At 38.7% G+C, this 20,984-nt stretch overlaps 5 protein-coding genes across 9 annotated transcripts; 3 read left to right on the top strand and 2 right to left on the bottom strand.

Moving 5' to 3' along the window:
* The first annotated feature begins 511 nt into the window (after positions 1-511).
* LOC100250700 (uncharacterized) lies at positions 512-6,338 on the top strand. Of its 2 annotated transcripts, XM_019224881.2 has the most exons (9): positions 512-712; positions 852-1,207; positions 2,132-2,262; positions 3,269-3,300; positions 3,400-3,751; positions 3,830-3,935; positions 5,024-5,104; positions 5,373-5,435; positions 5,996-6,338. In XM_019224881.2, exons 2-9 carry the CDS (start codon positions 1,163-1,165, stop codon positions 6,053-6,055), a joined length of 870 nt encoding a protein of 289 aa, XP_019080426.1. In that variant the 5' UTR covers positions 512-712; positions 852-1,162; the 3' UTR covers positions 6,056-6,338. The 2 variants fall into 2 exon arrangements, with proteins under 2 accessions (XP_019080426.1, XP_002280628.1); XM_002280592.5 differs by having other exon boundaries at positions 514-712; positions 3,400-3,935.
* Positions 6,339-6,602: 264 nt separating this feature from the next.
* LOC100245574 (zinc finger AN1 domain-containing stress-associated protein 12) lies at positions 6,603-9,511 on the bottom strand. Of its 2 annotated transcripts, XM_010662668.3 has the most exons (4): positions 9,465-9,511; positions 9,320-9,384; positions 7,298-7,422; positions 6,603-7,178 (listed from the first exon to the last, which is right to left on the bottom strand). In XM_010662668.3, exons 3-4 carry the CDS (start codon positions 7,400-7,402, stop codon positions 6,714-6,716), a joined length of 570 nt encoding a protein of 189 aa, XP_010660970.1. In that variant the 5' UTR covers positions 7,403-7,422; positions 9,320-9,384; positions 9,465-9,511; the 3' UTR covers positions 6,603-6,713. The 2 variants fall into 2 exon arrangements, with proteins under 2 accessions (XP_010660970.1, XP_059598884.1); XM_059742901.1 differs by lacking the exons at positions 9,320-9,384; positions 9,465-9,511 and adding an exon at positions 8,282-9,276.
* On the top strand, positions 8,920-12,133 carry LOC100255877 (U-box domain-containing protein 40). 3 transcript variants are annotated; one of them, XM_019224880.2, is made up of 2 exons: positions 8,920-8,999; positions 10,077-12,133. In XM_019224880.2, exon 2 carries the CDS (start codon positions 10,133-10,135, stop codon positions 11,774-11,776), a length of 1,644 nt encoding a protein of 547 aa, XP_019080425.1. In that variant the 5' UTR covers positions 8,920-8,999; positions 10,077-10,132; the 3' UTR covers positions 11,777-12,133. The 3 variants fall into 3 exon arrangements, with proteins under 3 accessions (XP_019080425.1, XP_019080424.1, XP_002280597.2); XM_019224879.1 differs by lacking the exon at positions 8,920-8,999 and adding an exon at positions 9,334-9,428; XM_002280561.5 differs by lacking the exon at positions 8,920-8,999 and adding an exon at positions 9,812-9,898.
* Positions 12,134-16,277: 4,144 nt separating this feature from the next.
* On the top strand, positions 16,278-17,621 carry LOC100852925 (uncharacterized). Its single transcript, XM_059742900.1, has one exon. The coding sequence runs from the start codon at positions 16,442-16,444 to the stop codon at positions 17,309-17,311; it is 870 nt and encodes a 289-aa protein (XP_059598883.1). The 5' UTR covers positions 16,278-16,441; the 3' UTR covers positions 17,312-17,621.
* Positions 17,622-17,649: 28 nt separating this feature from the next.
* Positions 17,650-19,256, bottom strand: LOC100261249 (peroxidase 31). The gene has a single exon (NM_001405848.1). The coding sequence runs from the start codon at positions 19,011-19,013 to the stop codon at positions 18,042-18,044; it is 972 nt and encodes a 323-aa protein (NP_001392777.1). The 5' UTR covers positions 19,014-19,256; the 3' UTR covers positions 17,650-18,041.
* Positions 19,257-20,984: the final 1,728 nt, after the last annotated feature.

Genomic DNA, 20,984 nt, shown 5'->3' with positions numbered 1-20,984 from the left:
AAATAAAATAAAATAATTTAAGTTTCCAATTAGACTTTTATTCTATAAAGCATAAAAAAAAAAAAACAATTTCAAAAACATTTTTTTAAAACTGTTTTAAAAATTTTTTGGATGTACCTCATTTTTTTTGCTTTTAAAATTAAAAACTTTTCTATAAAATTATAACATCTTATCCTATCATTTTAAAAAAATTTAAAATCCGTGGAAGTAAAAAAAAAAGAAAAGAAAAGATATTTTAATATTTTTAATTAGTTTTTAAAACCCTTATTTATTACTATAACTCTCCCATCACAATTTCTATATCTTATATAAAATTAATACTATTTTTTATTCTAAAACCAAAAAATAGAAAATATATCCCATTTTTTAAAAAGAAATATTTTTATTAACATTAAAATAAGGAAAAAAAATTGTAAACCTTAATTTCTCAGAAATTTTCTCACTCTTTCCTTTGCATGTAAGTTTGGGAAACAAAGTCACCTCTAAAATTTTGCTTAGGCCGCGGTTTCAACTTTCAACACTTCTAATCAAATTCTTTTCCCTGCAACTTTCAAAGAAAAAGAAGTCTTTCATGAATCATTCCAGCCGTTTCCACCACCAAGACCTTTCTTCTCCTCCAAGACTCCTTCCATATTTCCTTTTTTTCATAACCAAAAACACACTTAGCACTACGTTTGGTTTATGAAAAGAATCAAAAGAAAGAAAAAAGATAGTAAGAAAATTAAATTTTTAATTATATATATATATATATTTTCTTTCCCTCGATTTTTTTTCCTCGTATTCTTCGTAGCCAAACACAAACAAATTCAGAGATGATATCATTTTTAATCAGATATTATTTTGGAGTCTAGGAAGGGGGAGTGATATGATGTCATATTCAGACATGGGCTCCTCGGAGGCATTTTGACGGAGTTGAGAGACCTGAGAGGCGGAGAGCGCGTAGCGCGTGGCGCGTGGCGCGTGCTAAAGAAAAAAGAGGCGTGACCCGGAGCCCACAAGGAAGCCGACGCTGTTCTGCTCCTGCATCATTTCCGTAGCTAGGGTTTCAGCTACTTTTCCAAGGCGGTAACCCTGTGATTTTCTCCCCCAATTTTCATTCCTTCCATACATATAATACTAGATTCTCTCTCTTTCCCCCGGATCGAGTTGGGTCTGAGGAGAAATGTCGAAGCCTCAGGTCACCATAACCCTTGGCCGCACTGGACAGGTACATTCTCTCTGGATTTTTTTTTTTTTTTTTTTTTTTGTGATTCTTTTTCCGTCTGTTTGGTTTGGTTGTCGAGAAAGCTCAGGGGGAAGAAATGAGTCGAAGATAAAATTTTGAAATCTACTGGTTATTCTTTTTCTGATTTCGGTTTTAGGTTCCGTTGGGTGGGGAGATTTGTTTTGGTCAGGCTCCAGAAGAGGGAAATTTCTGAGATTCGGAAATTTGTGTGTTTCTTTTCTTTTTGTGGTCCTGTATTTTGCTATCAATTCTAAGGTGAATTTAGTCTTCAGTTTGGTAGGGTTAGGGTTTCGTTGATGGAGCATTTTAGTTTGGTTAGCTAAGTTTGCGGTTAAGTGCACGGTTGTAAATAGTTTTTAGTTTCTGTTTGTTTTTTCTTTGCTTCTCTGCAGCAAAACTGAGCATTCAATATTCTCAGATCAGTTAAGAGTTTTTTTTTTTTTTTCATTTGGGGTTGGGATTTTGGTGAAGGGGCCAATTTGGAACCACTTGTTTTAGACATCTAATTATTCACATAATCGATGGTTGTGTGATTTGAGTCTGCAAATCAGGCAATTTCGCCATAATGCTACTCTATATCATGCTGTGTCTGTTTTGAAATCATTCCTGGTCCTTCGAGCTGAAGTTTCACATAAGTACCTTATTTTCTGGCTTCAATACATTTTTAGCAGCTTTGTTTGGTTGCTGACATGTGAGGGGTAAAAAAACAGAAAAGAAAAAGAACCCAATCACTGTATTTTCTGCTGTTCTGGTCTGTAAAATTAAAAAATCAACTCAACTACCATTTTTCTTTGGAGCAGGGTTAAAAATGATCAGAAACCCAATTTATTTATTTTCTTTTTCTCAGTTGTATCAACAACCAGAGTATAAAATAAGTGTGCATTTGTATTCTTTTTCAATTTTTAGAAAGTGGTAAAGAGGGGAGGAGCAATATCTGATGATGTTGATGATGATCGGAAAATGTCTGGAAGCAAACGGTCAATAAGAGATAGATTGGGGAGTAATGTGGATTCTTCCTCGTTGTCAATGAGTAAGAGGTGCGTTCTTCTGTTTGTCAGAAGTAGCTTAATTTAAATAATGTAATTTTGGTGCTCTAATAGTTGATCATACTTCATAATTCTGATATATGCATTCTCATTTTCATTGAACATTATTGGATATTGAAGCAGATTTACAATTTCTGGATCGTGGAACATTTAGGGGTGTAACTTGGACGAGTTGGCCCAACACGCCCCAACCTGGACACAATCCAACATTTGGGCGGCTTTAGACAATTATTTTTAATATTTGGGTTGAGCTTGGGTTAGATTTTTTAAACCCAAACTCAATTTGGGTTTGGGCTTAGGTCAAGGTTCGGACAACCCAAGCCCAACCGAAACTTGATTTAATGTTTTTATAATATTTATAATGCATATTATCTTATATAATAATATTCATTTTTTAATATTTTAAGAAAAAAATATCAAATTATATTACATTGTATATATTTTTATTTTTTTAGGAAATATATAAATTTACGTTTATTTTTTGTTGCTATCTTGAATATGGTCCTATTTACTATTTAAATTTCATATAAATATACAGAAAAATGTTTTAAAAAATATCATGGATGAATTTTGAATTATGTAATCCAACCAACCTGATCAACCAGAGTCTTAACTTGAAAAACCTAAATTCAACATGAGTTTAGAAAAATGAGGTTGGGTTGAGCTTGGGTTAAGTAGCTTGGTTTAGAGGTTGGGTAGGGTTGAACTTGGGTTGATTGTTTCTTAATTTGAATTGCATTTGGGTTAGTCATTAACCCGATCAACCCACCCAAGTTGCAGCCCTAGGAACATTATGAGATTTTAATCTATGCATTTTTAGTTTTGGAACACATCTAAGCTTTGTAAATAAAATCTAACACAGAAATCTCTTTTCTTTCAAACAGAAGTAAATGTTTTTGATTGTGGTATCCTTAATGTGAGTGTTCTTTTTGTTTGTAATTGGTAGTCACAAGATGTTCTTTGATTTGATATTGATGGGTTGAATACCATTTTCCAGACACCGAGGGGATGAAGGCACGCGGAGTGCAGGTAAGGCTGGAGTGGATTTTAAAAGCTGTAGTTATGTTTTATAGATTTTTTCCCTTATGTGCTTTGCTAACATTGACTTTGGCAACTTAATAACTGAAGATTTCCATGCTGGTCCAAATGACCTCCGATTTACATTGATGCGCAAGAAACAATCTAGGCAAACAAGGGGTGATGTTGAAGTGCATGAAAGGATGGACTTGCGTGAGAACCTGTCAAGAACAGTTCGGCCTGCAGCAAACAATAAAATGATGCAGCAAAGGTCTGAACCAAATGGAAGCAGTCTTTTGAGACGGACTCCCCGTGTCGGAAGCGCAGATGATTTGCTCCAGGTGGACTCTTTGGGAAGATCTTACTCTTCTTGGAGCAGGGATGGATTCAGATCTAGATCACCAGAAAGAATTTTCAAAAGTTCTAGGGGGCTGTCACCACCAAGGAATATCGATAAACTGAGGCAAGTTTCATCAGTGAGAGCAATTGATGCTTCAAGAACTGGACGGTTTTTGAGTAGTAATGTTCTTGATCCTCCTAGATCGACAGGCTCAGCCCCACTTACAATGAAAGCAACCCTTGAAACTACAAAGGCAGCCACTCGACTTCCACTAGCAGGTGGCGCCATGCCGAAAAACTCATATATGGTACTAGTATTTTCCTTTTGTTAACTAAAACTTTTTTTGGGCTCAACAATCACGTTGGCTTACTGCTAATACAGCAGGCTGATAGGGACAATATTTGTTCACATTTATTGGTTTGGTTTAGAAATTATACTTATCAGGTTTTGATATATCAGACACAAGCAATGCTAATGATTTGAATGGAATTGTCATTTAAACGACACTCCTCTAGTTTATGCTACACCATTTTGGTACTTTTTATACATGTTTATGCTTGTGTCATACTTAATTGAAAATGGATTCTTCTTTTTCCAGTTTTATGATCTTGATAAACATTGGATCAGATGATTTTCTATATAGGATCGATAATTAACATTGGGTCCAATCTAAGAGATCTGCATGTGGAAACTAGGTTAATAGATTAATCATTGGTATTGACGCAACTTTTTCTTTTTTTCTTTATTTTTTTTGATAGGCATTTGACACTACTTTTTCTTTTGGAGGACAGATTTCATGGAATTACCTGTTTTTGTTGATTTCCAAGACAGTATCTCTCATCTTAGATACATCTGATGTTGGGTTTTGCACTGATGCTTAAATGAGGCGTGGCCTAATATAATTCCAAATGTTATTGTACTTTTTGGCACTAGTTCTTTACATCTTGCATGCTGTATACTTATGGATGATGAATTGTTAAGGTGTTTATGAATTTTCTGTTTGTCTGTCAAAACTGAAACTAATATGGTTTGCAACTTGGCTCAGTGAGGATTAAGTATGAATGTTAGCCTGGTAGCACTTTGGCCTGGTGTTTTTCCTTTTTTTTTTTTTTTTTTTCCATTTTTCTTTTTTGATAGGCAATTTGGTCTAGTTATGTTAAGATGACATTGTTTACTTCCCTGTTAAGTTGATTAAAATCAGCTGGATTTTTAGCTTAGACTAATTCCTTTGTTGCTTTTCATCTTTAGATGATCTAAATCATACCTATAATTGACGAATAGATGGAACTCTTAATATGCCAGTATGATGTCTGTGGTTGTAATATTTTTGTTTTGAAATGTTACCTTTGAGCCTCTTTATTCTTCTTTTCGTCATGTCTTTTTTGCTTATTACAGGGTAATGAACCTGTAAATGTCAGTAGCTTGTTGCATTCACTTGGTTTGGAGAAATATGTCATTAATTTTCAAGCTGAGGAGGTAAGTAATTTGCTTCTTTTGTCAGATGTCCGAAAAAGATGATGATTGGAGATGAATCTTCCATAGTAGGATTTAGATGCCTCTCTTATGGGGGTTTCATTTGAATAAAATATAAGCTGCCATTTCTGGACAAATGGAAGAGCACATAGTATCTGCTCTAGTGTTTATTCTTTAATATTCATGATGTAGCAAAGCTCCCTAGAAATATAAATATACCATCTTTTCCTTATTGTCAGTGGATTTAGGAAATGTTTCACAAAATTTGCAGGTGGATATGACTGCTTTGAAGCAGATGGGGGACAATGACCTTAAAGAGATGGGAATTCCAATGGTATTTTCATTTCTGAATATTTCTACTGTTCTATGAAACTATTATCATCCCTTTTTTTTTTTCTGGTTTATCCTTTTTCCCATTGTGAATATAAATTTTATTGCCGAGCTGGTGTATTTCATCTGTCCACAGTATCATGTGTCTCATGCAACTATCTAATTGTCAATTGAATATGCATTCATTGTCTATTTAAGTGTCATTTGAGCATTATGAAGGCCTGAAATTAAGCAATAGGCTCCTTTGTGGGAAGCAAATGTGGTCCAAGCTTTTGAATTTCATTTTCTCTTCCTGAAAGCCATGTGCGGACAGTGGCAACTGCTATGTTAGCTGCTTATCATTACTCTAATCTTGTATATCTTCCCCATCCATCTATCATGAAGTGGTGAGGTATCATTCTCATTATTAGTATATGTATCAGTTTGAATTGCCACACTGCACTGCATGCATGACTTCCTGCCAGCTTGGTACCATGAAATGCTAGGATATTACAAGTTAATACATAGTTTTTCCCTTGGGGACGAGTTGGGTATCTGCTGCTTACAGGGCTGTTTGATTTGCAGGGTCCAAGAAAGAAGATTCTTCTTGCTCTCTTGTCACGTTCTAGACGACAACCCCCATGACTCCATAACTCAGCTGCATTTGTAAAGAGCTACTTTTTCTTGTGTCTGTACTCTTGAGAGAAGTCTGATCCAAAAATTGGAATGGGTGTATTCCTTTTTGAAGTTAGGGTTTAAAAGGGATTGGATGTTGTATCAATTGAAAATTTCTGTCCTTACAAAAATTCAATTGCTTTGAGAAATTAATGCTGACAAGAATGTATGTGAATTGATTATTTGGAACAAGGTGAAAAACAAACGAGGCATTGAATTGTAGCTTTGTAAAAGATCATTTCATTGTTGTCCACGGCTCATGATTCACATATTTTATTTGGTCTCCATAGCCCATGCTCTACTGTTGAATATACTTCCTCTACCTCCCACTTGGTGAAAGGAAGAGAGAAAATTGCCTGGATCCCAGGTGCATGAATGCAAAATGCATGTAAATTCAGTCTGCGGTTGAATCTGGATGATTCATTTTGTACATGTCTTTGGTTTCTGAAAATTTTCATCTATATGATAAGTGTCAGATTCTAATGGGGCCTTTCATATAGTGCAGTTGCTTACCATATAATACCATAAACCTTCATCTTGTTGAATTCAACATTGGTTCCAATATAACATCTGGTGGTAACAATGCATATAAATTATAATCAACAAAATGTACAAATCATATAAAATCTCAACACGCTTTGACAGGATGACTGGTACCAGGTGGGGACACCGTCCGCCCACCATTCTTGGCGCAATCGTTCCCAATCCTAGCCCCCAACGCCGCCAAGAACTTGTCGCTCCACCGCTCTTTAGCCCCCGTTGTCGAGGATGGCAACCGTTGCTTGCAAGCATGTTCAATGGGGAACCGATGCTTGAGGCAGAAGTTGAGTTGACAAGTTTTGCAGGTACTTGTATTTGAGAAGGTGAGTACCTCCTTGCACCTCCGAACTGGGCAAATTGGCTTCTTTTTCTTTGACGGGTCGCAGTCCCCTGACTTCTCATGCCTCTCTAACATGGCCTTCTCTTCTTTTTCATCTCGCCCTGTGGTTTCGATCGATGTCGAACAGGTTTCGCACACCACCACCTTCCTGCTGTTGGGTTCTGGTTTGGGGCACTCGTGGGACTTGTATGTTCTGTGTTCTAAGCAAAACACCTGCATATAATGTATTCCCATGCATGCGATTTCATTCAATAACCAATTAGGCATCCAAACTTAAACCCTCAGATTTTCTCAGCAACCAAACGAGAATAATATGGAAAGGAAACAAATACCTGGTGACACCCATCACATTTGAACGGCAGAAAATCGAGTTGATTGCAATCTGAACGTTGACAGTGTCTTCCAAGATCTGGAAAAGCCTCTGTTCCTTCTCCCATCTCTCTCCTTGTTTTTCAGTCTGAATAATGAATGAAAATATTCATCCATTAGCTACGTAAGTTTATATGGGTTTGGGGTTTCTTGGCGCCGAAGCCAAGGCCCAATCCTGACTCTTCTCGAAACTTCCATCTGTTTCTCAGCCAACCCTCGGACGGTAGCCAAGCAACGGGTCAAATTTGTGGGCCAATATTCAATCCACACAAATTGCGCCCATAACGCATGGACCTGGGCCCTGCACTCTCTAGGCCCAACTTTGTGCGGGCCCTTATATGTAAAAGTGGGGAATCCAATTCCCTCTGTCTACAAAGTAGGAGAGACCCCACATATAATAAGATTTAAAAATAACAAAGTAAATCAAGGAGGCCCACAAAACTTAAACCTTAAAAAAAAGAAAAAGAAAAGGTGTTCACACGTGAAACAGTGTGAACGCACATTTCGTTCATTTGCTGCGTGATATTCTATATATATAAACCTTCAAATCACCACTTTTCATCATAGCCCGTGATAGAAATGAAGATAAGAAGGATTGAACTCAAATTTCAAACCTTCAATCGTGTTCACAATAGAAGACTATTACCAACAAGAGACCAGTAAAACTTACCTTCAATCATATTCATGATAGAAGAGTATGGTTGAGAAGCAACCAAGTCCACAATAAAAGACACAACTTGATGGCCATAAACCAACCCATTCAGTACATGGCAAACATAAGGTATATGCCAAAAGTTATTAATATTCCTTCAACTCTTTCAAAAAGTTCCAAGGAAAACAAAAATTATAATTATTGCTTTATATATTTAAAAGAAAGAAAAGAAAAGAAAAGAGAAAAATCAGAGTGTGAACATAAAGTATTTATAGGCTGAAAGATCAACACCCACTTGTGAATGAAGCTGACATTTTACGGTGTCCAAATCATCCCTGCTGCCCACTGAGTTCCATGGCAGTATCTGCCATTATGATGTCAGTATGCTTTAAGGAGTAGAATAGAATGTGAGGACTGAGGAGTGAGGCCTCCAACTGAAGGGCAGGTTTAGGGAAAGAGAATCACTTTTGTGAAAGAAAAGGTAGGTATCAGCCAGCCTAGAAAAACCCACAAAAGATAATGTCCATTCTAAAAGATCCCTTAACCACTAAGCAAACTGTTGCAGCTAAAAAATTTCACTTTAGTCTTTATCATAATTTTCTCACTTTAGGTGGTAATTAAATGCTTTTTTTTTTAATCTTTATTTACATTCAATCATTGATTCCTATTGATTAAATATACGAATTTTTTTTGTTTTTTTTTTTAAATTTTAAATTTTCTCTCTTTTTCAATTTCCTTTTTCTTTTTATATTCAAGTTCTATCCTCTCCACTTATTTTGTGCAACAAAATTTCCATAAAACTCTATCTACTCATCTTCTATAAATGTGATATTCTAATCACAAAAAAATTAAATAATAAATAATAAATAATAAATAATAAATCCCATTCTGGTTAATGTCTCTTTACATGTATGCAATTTACTAAGTTTGTCGTTGAAGTTCAATTTAATGGCTACCCAATTCTTTTGCTGCCATTCATCTATGGAGAAATGGATCTCTCTCTTGGATTAAATGTATGTTTCTTTTATTATCATTTTTCCTTCCTAGGGTTTTTACGATGTTTCCTCCTGGTTTTGTTTTCTGCAACTCATCTGTGATGGTATCTTTCACCTTGCATGTCCATTGCAGGGTGGTCAGACCCATTCTTCCACTCAAAATTTTAGGAAAAAGGGACAACTAATTGCCTCTGTTCTTTGAACTTTTAGAATCAACAGGGTCTCTTTATGAGATTGATTGGTCCAGAGCCTGCAGACAAAGCCACATACCCTCCACATAATAAAAAGCCTCTTTTTCAAATCACTGAATGAAACCTTTATTGATCATAAGAAAATACCTTTTTCTCCATGAAGAATTCGGCACGTCTATGCCAGTATGCCAATTCTCATCAAGCAGCTCCCCCTGAACGTAGAAATTCTTCCTCAGTCATTTACCATAAATAACAAGTGAGTACAGCATTAACCCATTAAAGAAATGCATACCAAAATGGAGATGAGGTCTTATGAATGGGGATTTGGGGATTTGGGCATTTGGGGCTCACCCATCCTCCAGTGGGTTGCAAAAACCCAATTTTGCGGTTATCAATGATTGCTTCATGATCATTCCTCTGAACTGATCAATATTTGTGGACTCGTTTTCACCTTTTAACTGTTTCAATTTGTCTCATTCTCTCACAATTGAGTGATTTGATTATGGCCATCAAATAAAAGGAAATCGCTTTTGAATAGAGTTCTTCATTTTAACTTTTTAAGAACAATTTAGGGTTTTTTTCTAAACTAAATTATTGGAGATATAATAATAATAATTGTAAAGAACGTCATCAAGGTGACGAGAATGATGGAGCAGTGAGGGGGGCAGTGAATTGATCTGAGATAATTGCAAAAGGGCCAATGCCAAAGGAGGAAAAGAGGGAGTGGTTGGTTCCCCAGATTGTCAGGGCTTCTTTTTCGTTGGCTGATTTTTTCCCGAAAGTAGAACTGAATCCAAATCTCTTTTGGACTCAAATGAACTAAAACCCTATTTCTCCGCTTTGCTTATCCTCTTTTGACATGGGCTACAGCAACGTTCACCATGACCCTTTTTTTCTGTTTCAGGGACTACAACTATACTGCTTCTGTTATGATAGTTGGGAGAGTTTTTCAGTGAAGTTATGGAGTTTCAGGAGGCTTTGTTGAGGTATTTGAATAAACCAGAGGAGGGGAAAGGGGTTTGTGGAAAGGAAGGTCGTAAGGAGATGGGTAATGGGAAGCAGAGGTGGAGGGTGTTTTACAAGTCGTCTTCTTCTTCCAATGCGTCAAAACGCCAGTCCAAGGAACCGCCCAAGGAGTTTCTGTGTCCCATTTCTGGGTCTCTAATGGCTGACCCAGTTATCGTCTCTTCCGGCCAGACGTTCGAGCGTGCCTGCGTTCAGGTCTGTAAAGCTTTAGGGTTTAACCCCACTCTCTCCGAGGGTTCTTCGCCTGATTTCTCCACAATCATTCCCAACCTCGCCATACAATCCACCATTCTAAGCTGGTGCGACAAGTGTTCCGTGGACCGACCCAAGCCACTCGACTTCGACTCTGCAGAGAAGGTCGTCCGTACACTTATGGCGTCCCAGAAAGCAGAGAACAAAAGCGAGGATTCGGACAAGGAGTTGATCAAAGCGGTTGGAGAGACTCCTCCTGTTTTGAAGTTCGCTCACGCCATCACTGACTTGAATCGCCGTTCCACTCACTTCTACTCAAGCTCGCAGGAATCGGTGACCACCACCGGTTCGACTCCGCCTCTGCCCCTTGCGACTCGGCCGAGTTGCTATTCTTCTTCATCCTCTTCCGAGATTGAAACCCTAAACCCCGATTCGCCGGAGGAGGACGAAGGCATCATCGCGAAGCTCAAGAGCCCTCAGGTTTTCGAGCAAGAAGAAGCTTTGGTTTCACTGAGAAAGATCACCAGAACCGGCGAAGAAACTAGGGTTTCTCTCTGCAGTCCTCGACTGCTCTCAATGCTACGATCGTTGATCATCTCGAGATACTCCGGAATTCAGGTGAACGCAGTAGCAGTTCTGGTGAACCTCTCCCTAGAGAAAATCAACAAGGTGAAAATCGTACGATCAGGGATCGTTCCACCGTTGATCGACGTCTTGAAGGGGGGATTCCCTGAAGCGCAGGACCACGCTGCCGGTGCACTCTTCAGCTTAGCTCTAGAAGACGCCAACAAAACCGCCATCGGAGTTTTAGGCGCGTTGCCGCCGCTTCTCCACACTCTTCGGTCTGAGAGTGAGCGAGCTCGGAACGACTCAGCACTCGCTCTCTATCATCTCTCACTCGTTCAGAGCAATCGAACCAAATTGGTGAAACTTGGGGCAGTTCAGATCCTTATGGGCATGGTGAATTCGGGTCATTTATGGAGTCGGGCCCTGCTGGTGCTCTGTAACTTGGCTGCTTGCCCAGATGGGAGGACAGCTATGCTGGATGCGGGTGCAGTGGAGTGTTTGGTGGGGTTGTTGAGGGGGAATGAGTTGGACTCCGACTCAATTCGGGAGAGTTGCCTGGCAGCGCTATATGCACTGAGCTTTGGTGGGTCGAGGTTCAAGGGGCTGGCGAAAGAGGCAGGGGCTATGGAGACATTGATGAGGGTGGAGAAAATAGGGAGTGAGCGGGCGAGAGAGAAGGCCAAGAAGATCCTGGAGATAATGAGGGAGAAAACCGAGGAAGGTCTGGACTGGGAGGCATTGCTTGATTCAGGGTTGGTGAGTCGAACAAGGTATTGGCCACTACAGGACAGGTCCAGTGTGAACTCATCCGAGTTCTAAGATCAGTGGTTGGGATTTTTGGTTCTTTTGTGGATTTGGGGTTGTAATTATTTTTTCCAGGTTGTAAGTATTGGTGGTGCCCTTTGTTTGTGTTTTTGCGCTCCAGTAGTTGATGATGAAGGTGCAAATAAGAGCTTCCAAGAGTTGGCCAGTGTGGAAAATTACTGTTCAACCGGTGGCTCATCTGCTGCCTGCTTTGCTCGGTATGTGGAAGATGTTTATATGTTTTTGTCTTTAGCATTGTATTACACAGCGAGACAGTTTTGTTCCTCACAGACTAAGATTAACCATTACTGTGAAAGAATTTAATTTAATTGCTCCAATTTTCATATTGGTATGAAAATGTTTGTTCTGTCATCTCTTTGTTGATGTTTTCTTCCTTATGTTAACAGCTGAACAATATGACATTAGGAAGATTTTTATAGTGAAGTAGAAGGGAAAACATGAAATTTGGAAGAAGTTAGGCTGAAGTTTTAAGAAATGAAAGCCATTTTTTGTTGTTTCAGGGGAATTTGGATATGACTTGCTCTGTTTTCCAGTTTGTTCTCTTAGCATAGGAAAAATCCTCAGTGGTCAATAGTTTGTGTCATCCCTGATAAGGCAAATAAAAACATCAACAACAAATTACGTTCTTGTTGAGTGTAGTGTAAATGTTGAATGTGGCAAGTTGAGTTGAAGTTGTGGAGTAGATGATGGGAAACAGATTGAGGGTGAAGATCTCAGCTTCAAAACCTAGGATGGGAAAACCATTGATCCAAAAAAAATTGGGAGGAAATTTGAAGTAGTATTGATCTAGCACCTTATTTCTTTCATTAGGGTACACATTTACTGCCGAGGACCCAACTTCCATTGTCATCAGACTAGTTTTTCTTTTCTTTTTCCTGTATTTTTTTTGGGTTTCTTGATAATATATGATTCCAATCAATCTTTAAGATGACAATAAAACTAAGCAAGACCTACTAAACAGGTTCAGAAAAAGAAAGATGAAAAGAGAGGGGGGAAGGAAAACTAAATAGTCCTCTTGCAATATAGAAAATATTGGATTATCCGGTAGCAAGATAAAGTCAAATATTCTTTTCGATAGGCAAACAAGTGTATATAAGAAGTGTCAATCCAAAAAGAGGGGGGCGTATCTGACGTACATGGGAGGTATGCAAAAAGATGCCTAAACACCAGGAAAAAAACAATTGACCTCATACATGCACACAATCGCACACACTCCCCCTATCTAGCACTTGACCAATCGGTGAATTCTAAAAAGGATACAATGTCATCTTGAATATGTTGATTAGTCCATTGGAATAGGGTACAAATAAAGGAGTCTTTTATTGGTTGATTTGAACATTGAATTCTATCAAAGGATCTTCAATTTTCTTTTTGCCAAACTATCAGAAAACAAGCAAAGAGGAGTTGTCCTCCAATTCTTCCTTCTATTTTTGCTCATGAAACCCCTGTGTGATCTCTTTAGCAAATGTTTCATAGAAGAAGGGATGAATCGAAGAGAAAGCAAAAAATGCCAAAGCCCCTTGGCTTTTGACAATGGATAAGCATGCAGTTTGTTGATTCTTCTGAACTCTTACATAAACAACAATGATTACCCAACAACCATTCTCTTCTCTTAAGCTGATCTAAGGTCAGCATCCTTTCCCACATAGCCTCCCTCCCAAGTAAAAATACCCACTTTTAAAGGGGCGCAAGAGCACTATACTACCTTCAAGGGAAAAGACACACCCCTCCATTCGACTCCAAGATAGAATAGAAGGATTTCACTAAGAATTCCCACTATTGTTAGCCTTCCAAATCAGCTTATCTTCATCCTCAGTGGACTCCAAGTTAATCAGCTTATCTTCGTCCTCAGTGGACTCCAAGTTACCATTAACAGCATGTCAAAAGTCACAAGGTGGTCTGGAAGTTGTTTAATTTTAATATCCATCAATATGAGGAACTTTGTTGGTACTTGGGTGCCTTTCTTGAAGGAATACTTATCAGGAAATAGGATGAAAGAAGATCATCTTAAAACTCTCAATTATCATGCAGAAGAGCAAACTAAAACAGAATTCACAAAAATCAAAATCTTTGCTCGACTTCCCCTAGTGATTTAAACTTTGATTAGTATCAATTTGTTAAACATTTCAAAATAGTTTTACTGGATATTTCCTGGGCCATGGTTGGAATAAATATAAAGAGTTACATCTTAGAGGTTTTGAGCCTTAAGATGGTTAAACCATAAACGAGAAAGCAAAACCATAAATGAGAACTGCTTTGAAGATAATAATTGTAGGATTTTTATTACATGTTTAGTTATATCAACAATGAGATAGATTATAGCTGAAAATTTTGATGTACATCTTATGCTTCATGTTGCACTTTTAGAGAATGTTTTCCCTTTTTCTTCTTTTACTTCAATGGAGGAGATTGATTATACCGTAAAACTGGTTGGATAAGGATCAATTCTTTGCCTGGAAGATCTCAGGTGTTGGCTACAAGGAGAGGTCACATGTTAGGATTTGTTGGTTGATAAGGCCTAACTCAGCATGTTCCATTTGTTTGGGCCTTTCGTCATATTGATTGGATTCTTATCCGAAGGAAATCATATGATGCTGGGAGTTCTTATTGATTCTCAGCATCATTTTGATTGTGATCATGGGATGGTAGTTTTGGTGTTTCTTTGTTTTATTTGATTAACTGAATATAATCAGCATCTTTTTGGTCTTATTTTTATCAAGTATTTACTACTTGCTTGGCTTATGCAAATCGAGCCTTCTTAAAAACTATGATGCAGAAAAAAGGGGAGGTGGTGCAGTTATCTTGTCCAAGATGCAATGTTTCCATCAATATGTGTGGTCGTTTGATATATAAGCGATGATATCTCAATGAACTTCATTGATTGTCAATCATCAGATTTTGAAGCTGTGGGATCTATTTGCGATTTGAGTTGAATGACTGAAAGGGAGTAAACCAAGATGTATATGTTGGACTATTTTGATTTCTAGCTTCCCTAAGTTTTGTGGCTTTGAAGAATTGTTTTAGAACTTGGTTCTATCAAAAAAAAAAGTATTGTTTTAGAACTTGGTTAAGCCAAAATAGATAACTGTTGAATTAGGTAGAATTTAAAAATCTTGGAACTTAGACAGGGGTGTCTTTATGAATCATGATATCATCACATGGTTTAAAGAGAGAATCGCTAAAGCTCAGTGGAGACAATAACTTCTGTGGAAGCACAGACAACCAAGAGAACTTAAACAAGGACACAGAAAGCCAAATTCAATGGGGATGTGAATCAAGGTCCTAAATGATACTAGTGGCTGACCTCCAAAGATTTGGGGTGTCGTGCCTTCCTCTTCTTGAAGTTGTTAAAACTTTGGCCTTAGGCCAATTTTTTATGCACCCAAGAGCTGAGATCTATTAGATTGACTTCCAAAGGTGGAATGGAGAACGTAGGCTTGAGTGTTAAAAAGGTTGAAATCAAAGAGACTCCCTAGTCATAGATGAAAGGAAGGAAGAACCTCTGAGTTAAGGCATGTTAGAATTTATCACTGTACTTTCCTGGGCATTTCTTGAGGCACTCATTTCTGGCAAAGTCTAGAGCAATCCTTGTTGTCTCAAGAGCTATGTGGCACCAGATATGTGGAAGAAGGCCACCGATGGAAAATTTAATTTGCAGGCAACGCAGTGGAGTAGTTGTCCATAGCATGCCAATTTGTTCCAATAGTTGGCTCCAATGAGGACATCCCGCATAATCTTGGCTTTCTAATTTTATAATGTAAACTGAGGACTCAATTCAACTGTAAGTATATGCTTTTGGATGTAAAATATAGCTCTACCTTGTCTCAGTTGGAAGATATGCTCAGATCTATGAGGAGACCCTGATCAGTATATATGCTTACATCAGTCCCACTCCAAATATTCCCTTGTCTAGCCCCTATTTCTGTCTTGTTTCCTTTGCCCTTTTTCCTTCTAGTGACAGGATCAAGATCCAAAGTTTTCTAAAGCTCGTTTGTAAAAAATCTGGTGGAGCTGTAGTTACAAAGGAGCTTTACTCAGTGCCAGATAACCCACCAATATTACACAACATTATCAATGCTGTGTGAAAGCGTTTATGGTTAATGGGACGCAATATATTCTTTTTTCCTTTTGTTGGTTCTCTTTCGGTTCTTAGGTATTCTCCCCACCGCAACTGGGGCTGGGGCTCAAACACAATTCACACTATTGTGTGATACCCAATATTCCTTCCTCAGTACTTGGAACCATGGAACAATGTTCCATGTGAAATTTGAGTCTCTCTTCGTGCACCTGCAATTCGAACTTATAACCTCACAGAAACATTGTATCAATCCATTAGAATGTCTGGTTTTTCACTTATCTCGTGTCCTATACTTATTTGTTGCTATGAAGATAAGAGTGGAGAATGATGCAATCGAATATGGTGAGAGATTTGTGGCAAAGTTCGAGATCTTACATTCAGTGGATTGCATTCCCACATTGTTTGACCTTTGTCAAATGCTATGTCATTTCCCCCTTTGTCAAGTATGGAATATGTGTTTTTATTTGACAAATCGCACGTAAAAAGACATTAATCCATTACCCGTGTTATCAGCCATCATCGGATTCCTTTGTGATCAGGTCCATAGGGGATCATATACAGTATGTAAAAGTTGGCCTTCAATGTCTGGATCACACGGCTGCTTCTTTAATCTGACTTCTTTATTCCTTAAATTGTGTCCAATACGTCATTGCCTTTGCCATTATTCTAGTGATAACCCTGTTTCAAGTGGAAGTGCTCCACTGGATAGGAACAAACTCACTATAAAAATGGAGGCAGCCGCATTGTTTCTCCAAGATATAGCAATACTCCCAGAGATGGAAACAGGTGTGCTGGAGCATAGCCTTGCTGCTTCCAATCCTTTTTCTTCTAGTTTTGGAGATGAGGGTTTCTACTCTAAAGCCCTAATCAAAGGGAAGAAACTCAGATTGTTTGGCTTTGACGTGAATCCATGTGCAAATGATGGAAAGCGTTCAGTGGAGTCAGAGGAAGGAGATGAAAGTTTGAGTTCCTCTAACACACCTTCACCTTGGAAGGAGAAAACTCTCCAGGGAAAGAGTTCAACAAAGTTGCTGAAAGAGAGGAGGTACGCTTGCCAGTACTGTCGCAAAGAGTTTGCAAACTCGCAAGCGCTGGGAGGCCATCAGAATGCCCACAAAAAGGAGAGAGTGAAGAAGAAAAGAATGCAACTTGAGGCAAGACGGGCAAGCATCAACCAATATCTTCAGTCTTTCCAATCCCATCCAAGGTTTACCGAGCCCTCTTTCAGCATTCCAGAGTACAGCGTATGCGAGTCTCCCAATACCCTCAACCTCATCCATCACCAAACATATCTCAGTGACCCCCATGATCTGGATTCATTTGGCCAACAAGTATATGTTCCATTCCAACATGGAGATATGTTAGGCTGGGCAGATGGAAGCAAGTGTTCCAGGGCCATGCCTGGTGTAATAAAGCCATTACCTTTGCGCATTTCCAGGCAAAGATTGTAAAGATAAGATTCAGACTAGGCCGCCTAGTGACATAAACAAAATATGCAGCCTCTCCTGAAAATGGGTTGCATCATATGTAGACAAAAATGAAATTATTTCTCTGGTGTTTCCAATTCTAAAAGAGAGGAGGTTGGTGGATCCAACAATAGCAATTAACCCCATGTGTAAAGAACTTCCGGAGAAAGTTTTTCTTCCTAATTATATGCTAGCTGTAAAGACTGAATACTGATTACACAAAGAAAGAGACAAAATCCAAGTCACCAGCATACTAATTTATGATCAATAAACTAGAGTCATATTCCAGAGAGGAAAGCATCTTTCCCTTTCCTTTGTTCATTATCATATTCTTGAGTTGCCCAATTAACTACAGAAAACACTCAGCCCAATGATTAATATAATCAAACGATCAAAGATGAACCACTCTTAGTTATTACCACTATCAATACAAACACCATGAGACCAGAGAAGGCTGACCAACATCACTATCGCTAACAATGGCAAAACCCTAAGGAGAAAAGTTTAAACCCAGAACCCCAATATGAATAAACATGTATATTGAGCACAAAATCATGGTGATACAAGCATGTATAAATACTATCTCATATTCTCAACAACAACAAAAAAAAAAAGAATTCAAATGAAACCACCCCCTCACCATCAATTCACCTTGATTGATCATCACTACGGTGGGAGTTTGTAATGCAAAAAAAAAAAAAAAAACCTTAAAAACCTAGTTTAAGGCATCACACCTGCGTCGAATCTCTCCTCTTCGCCCGGTCTTGATCCCATAAAGGCCAAGCTTCTCCATAGCTCGACCAAATGCCTCAAAGAAGGCGCTTTGATTCTTGGCATACAAATCCGTAAACTGCCTCGTCCTCGGATCGGTAGCCATGGTATGGTCCGTCGCCAATAGCCCCAAACCCTTGGGCAGATTCTGGAAATACATGTTATCGAACTTGTTGGGAGTCATTATATCGTTGAACACCGACAATGTAGGATTCTTCTGGTAATCGCTGCAAGCTTTTCTCAACCCCTCTGCGAATCTAGGGTTGTAGCTCGGATTGGACTGGGAACTGCGGCTGTAATTGTAGATCCCGCTGCTGAATTCTTTACAATGCGAGAACCCAATCGTGTGGGCACCACTCAGCGCCACCATTTCTTGAACCGAGAACCCTCTCACAGCGAAAATCGAAATTATCTGAGAAATGGACATCGTGGGTCTTGGAAGGTTACCTTCAACCCTGTTCGCCCGGGAGACCAGCCCATCTCTTCTCCCCAGCGGGACCTTGTAGAAGGGACCTCCCACCATGGTGACGAGATCGCGGGTAGCGACGGCGAGAATGTCGGCACAGGAGACCACACCGGGGCAAGCGAGCTCGAGGGCGGTCTTGGCGCGGACAACGACGTCGAAGCCGTCGCCGGGGAGGGAGAGGTTCATGTCGGCATCGCGCTCGGCCTCGTTGAAGGGGGTCGAGGAGACAAGAACGGAAGCATCGCAGCCCTCAATGAAGCAGTCGTGGAAGAAGAGGCGGAGAGTGGCCGCAGCCGTGGTGGGGCTGGTGATTTGCTTGTTGGTGATGGTATCCTGCATGATCTGACTGAATCTTGGGCATGATTTTTGGTAGTAGTTGACACTCAACCTGGACTCCGAAGGGTTCACTAATCCCAGAAAGAATAGTAGAGAAAAGAGGATCAATGCCATTGTTTCTCAGAGCTCAAAGCTCAGAGACCTGAGCAGATAAATACAAAAATAAAAAAAAAAGCCAGTGGTAGTGGCAGCAATGGAGAGTGTGTGGGCTCTTACTCAGAAGCCTTCACCGCTAACTCCACTAGTTTTCGCTCAGTTTTGCGTCAAATAAGGATCTTACATGTTACACCATTAACATTTTTATTATTTTTAATTATTTTTTTAAAAATAAATTAGATCGATTTCAGTGGCAAGTTGATTTCAATGCCGTAAAATAAATAATCACAGTAATTAAAACGTTACGGGGGTGTGCACCCACTCTCTTAGCAGGAGTACGGGTCGATGCAGGAACTCCACGTGACTCAAATAATTGAGGGAGGGTGCATGGGCCTTAATGTCGATAGATCTGATTTTTAGTGGTGGTCTTTTTTAAAAATTTTAAAATTAAAAATTTTGCCGTCATTTTCGAAGATGCAATGAGGGAAACCGGGACGCCTCCGGCGAGACGATTCCGATTCCGATAATAGTGTCGGCGGCGGGAGAGGGGTGGGAGGGGTGCAGGCTGTGCAGTTGCACTGCCAGTATGGTGTGTGGCCCACCAGCAGGGACGGTTCAGATTCGTGGGCATTCCAGCTCTGATTTTAGGGATACGGACCCACTCGGAGCAGAAGAAATGATAAAGTGAAGTGATAAATTACACGCGCTATCTCTCCACCCCATCACCGATTCACCACCACCGTCAATCACGCGACACAACCTGCCGGGAAAAAAAAAATAGTTTTGTTTTATTTAAGTAATTTTTCAATTATTTACCCACTTGAAGTCATATTATATTTTGTACAAGTGCATAATTGCCTTTAATTTTGCACAAAGTTACAAAATAATATAATATTATTCATTATGAGGGTATAAAATAATATATTTATAACTAATTATATTTATATTGAGTGTATTGCCAAATATTTTAATAAAATTATCAAAATATATTTTTATATCAAATTAAAGACATCAATTATTTAATTTTATATATTACTATTATTTAAATAATGAGATCAATTAAAATTAAATATTTTTATTACATCACTTACATATTTTTAATCAATATAAAATCAAAATAATATAATATTTTATTTAAAAAAATTAAAATTAAATATATATATATAAAATTAAAGTTAAAGCGGTTGGTGACTACAGCTTTGACTGTTTTTAAAAATAGTCAAAGTCGTAGTCACCAACTACGGTTTTAAACTTAAAGTTAAAACCATGGTTGGTGACTACGGTTTTTATTATTTTTAAAATGTAAAATCGTAGTTACCAACTATGGTTTTATAACATGGTAATTTATGTGACACCAACACATTAGATTGGACATTATTTTGAAAATGGGGTAATTTATGGATTTTTTTTTTAAAACAAAGCTCAGGAAAATGTAGGTATTGTTATTATAAGAAAGAAATGAGGGAAGGTGCGCATACCTGCATGTGCTTGGTGGTCCCATGTTAATAGTCCACATCTACGTTGACACTTCCTCAGCCTCTGCCTCTCCCAGCTGGAAAGAAAACTTTTTTTTCTTTTTTGTTGGGTGTGGGGACGAACATGATGGCGTTTCTTTGACAGCTGATTTTGCATTTGGGTAATGGCCTAATGGGTATATGCAAAGCTTTGCCTACTTTGTTCATGTGGGGCAATCGCCTGTTCATTTCTATGGATTGTGACCGGATATTTAAGACAAGCGTGCTGATGAACAGTGGCCAGGGCCAGGGCCAGGTCCATAGGGTCTTAAAGCACTACTTTTCATTTCGAGTCTGTTAAGCATAAACCTTTTGCCCCAGCTCTCAATTCTGAATCCTTATTTTAGAACAATCTGAAATGGGATTTGAGAAATTCCGACACTGTAAGTATCTATGCCATACCTCTCCATACTTCATGAAGCTCCTATAGCAAGTATCTATGACTTCTTCCAACTCTTTCCACCGTTTCATGAAG

This window comes from Vitis vinifera, chromosome 14 (genome assembly GCF_030704535.1).
Source record: "Vitis vinifera cultivar Pinot Noir 40024 chromosome 14, ASM3070453v1".
Classification (NCBI taxonomy): domain Eukaryota; kingdom Viridiplantae; phylum Streptophyta; class Magnoliopsida; order Vitales; family Vitaceae; genus Vitis; species Vitis vinifera.
This window is presented reverse-complemented; position numbering and strand designations above follow the sequence as displayed.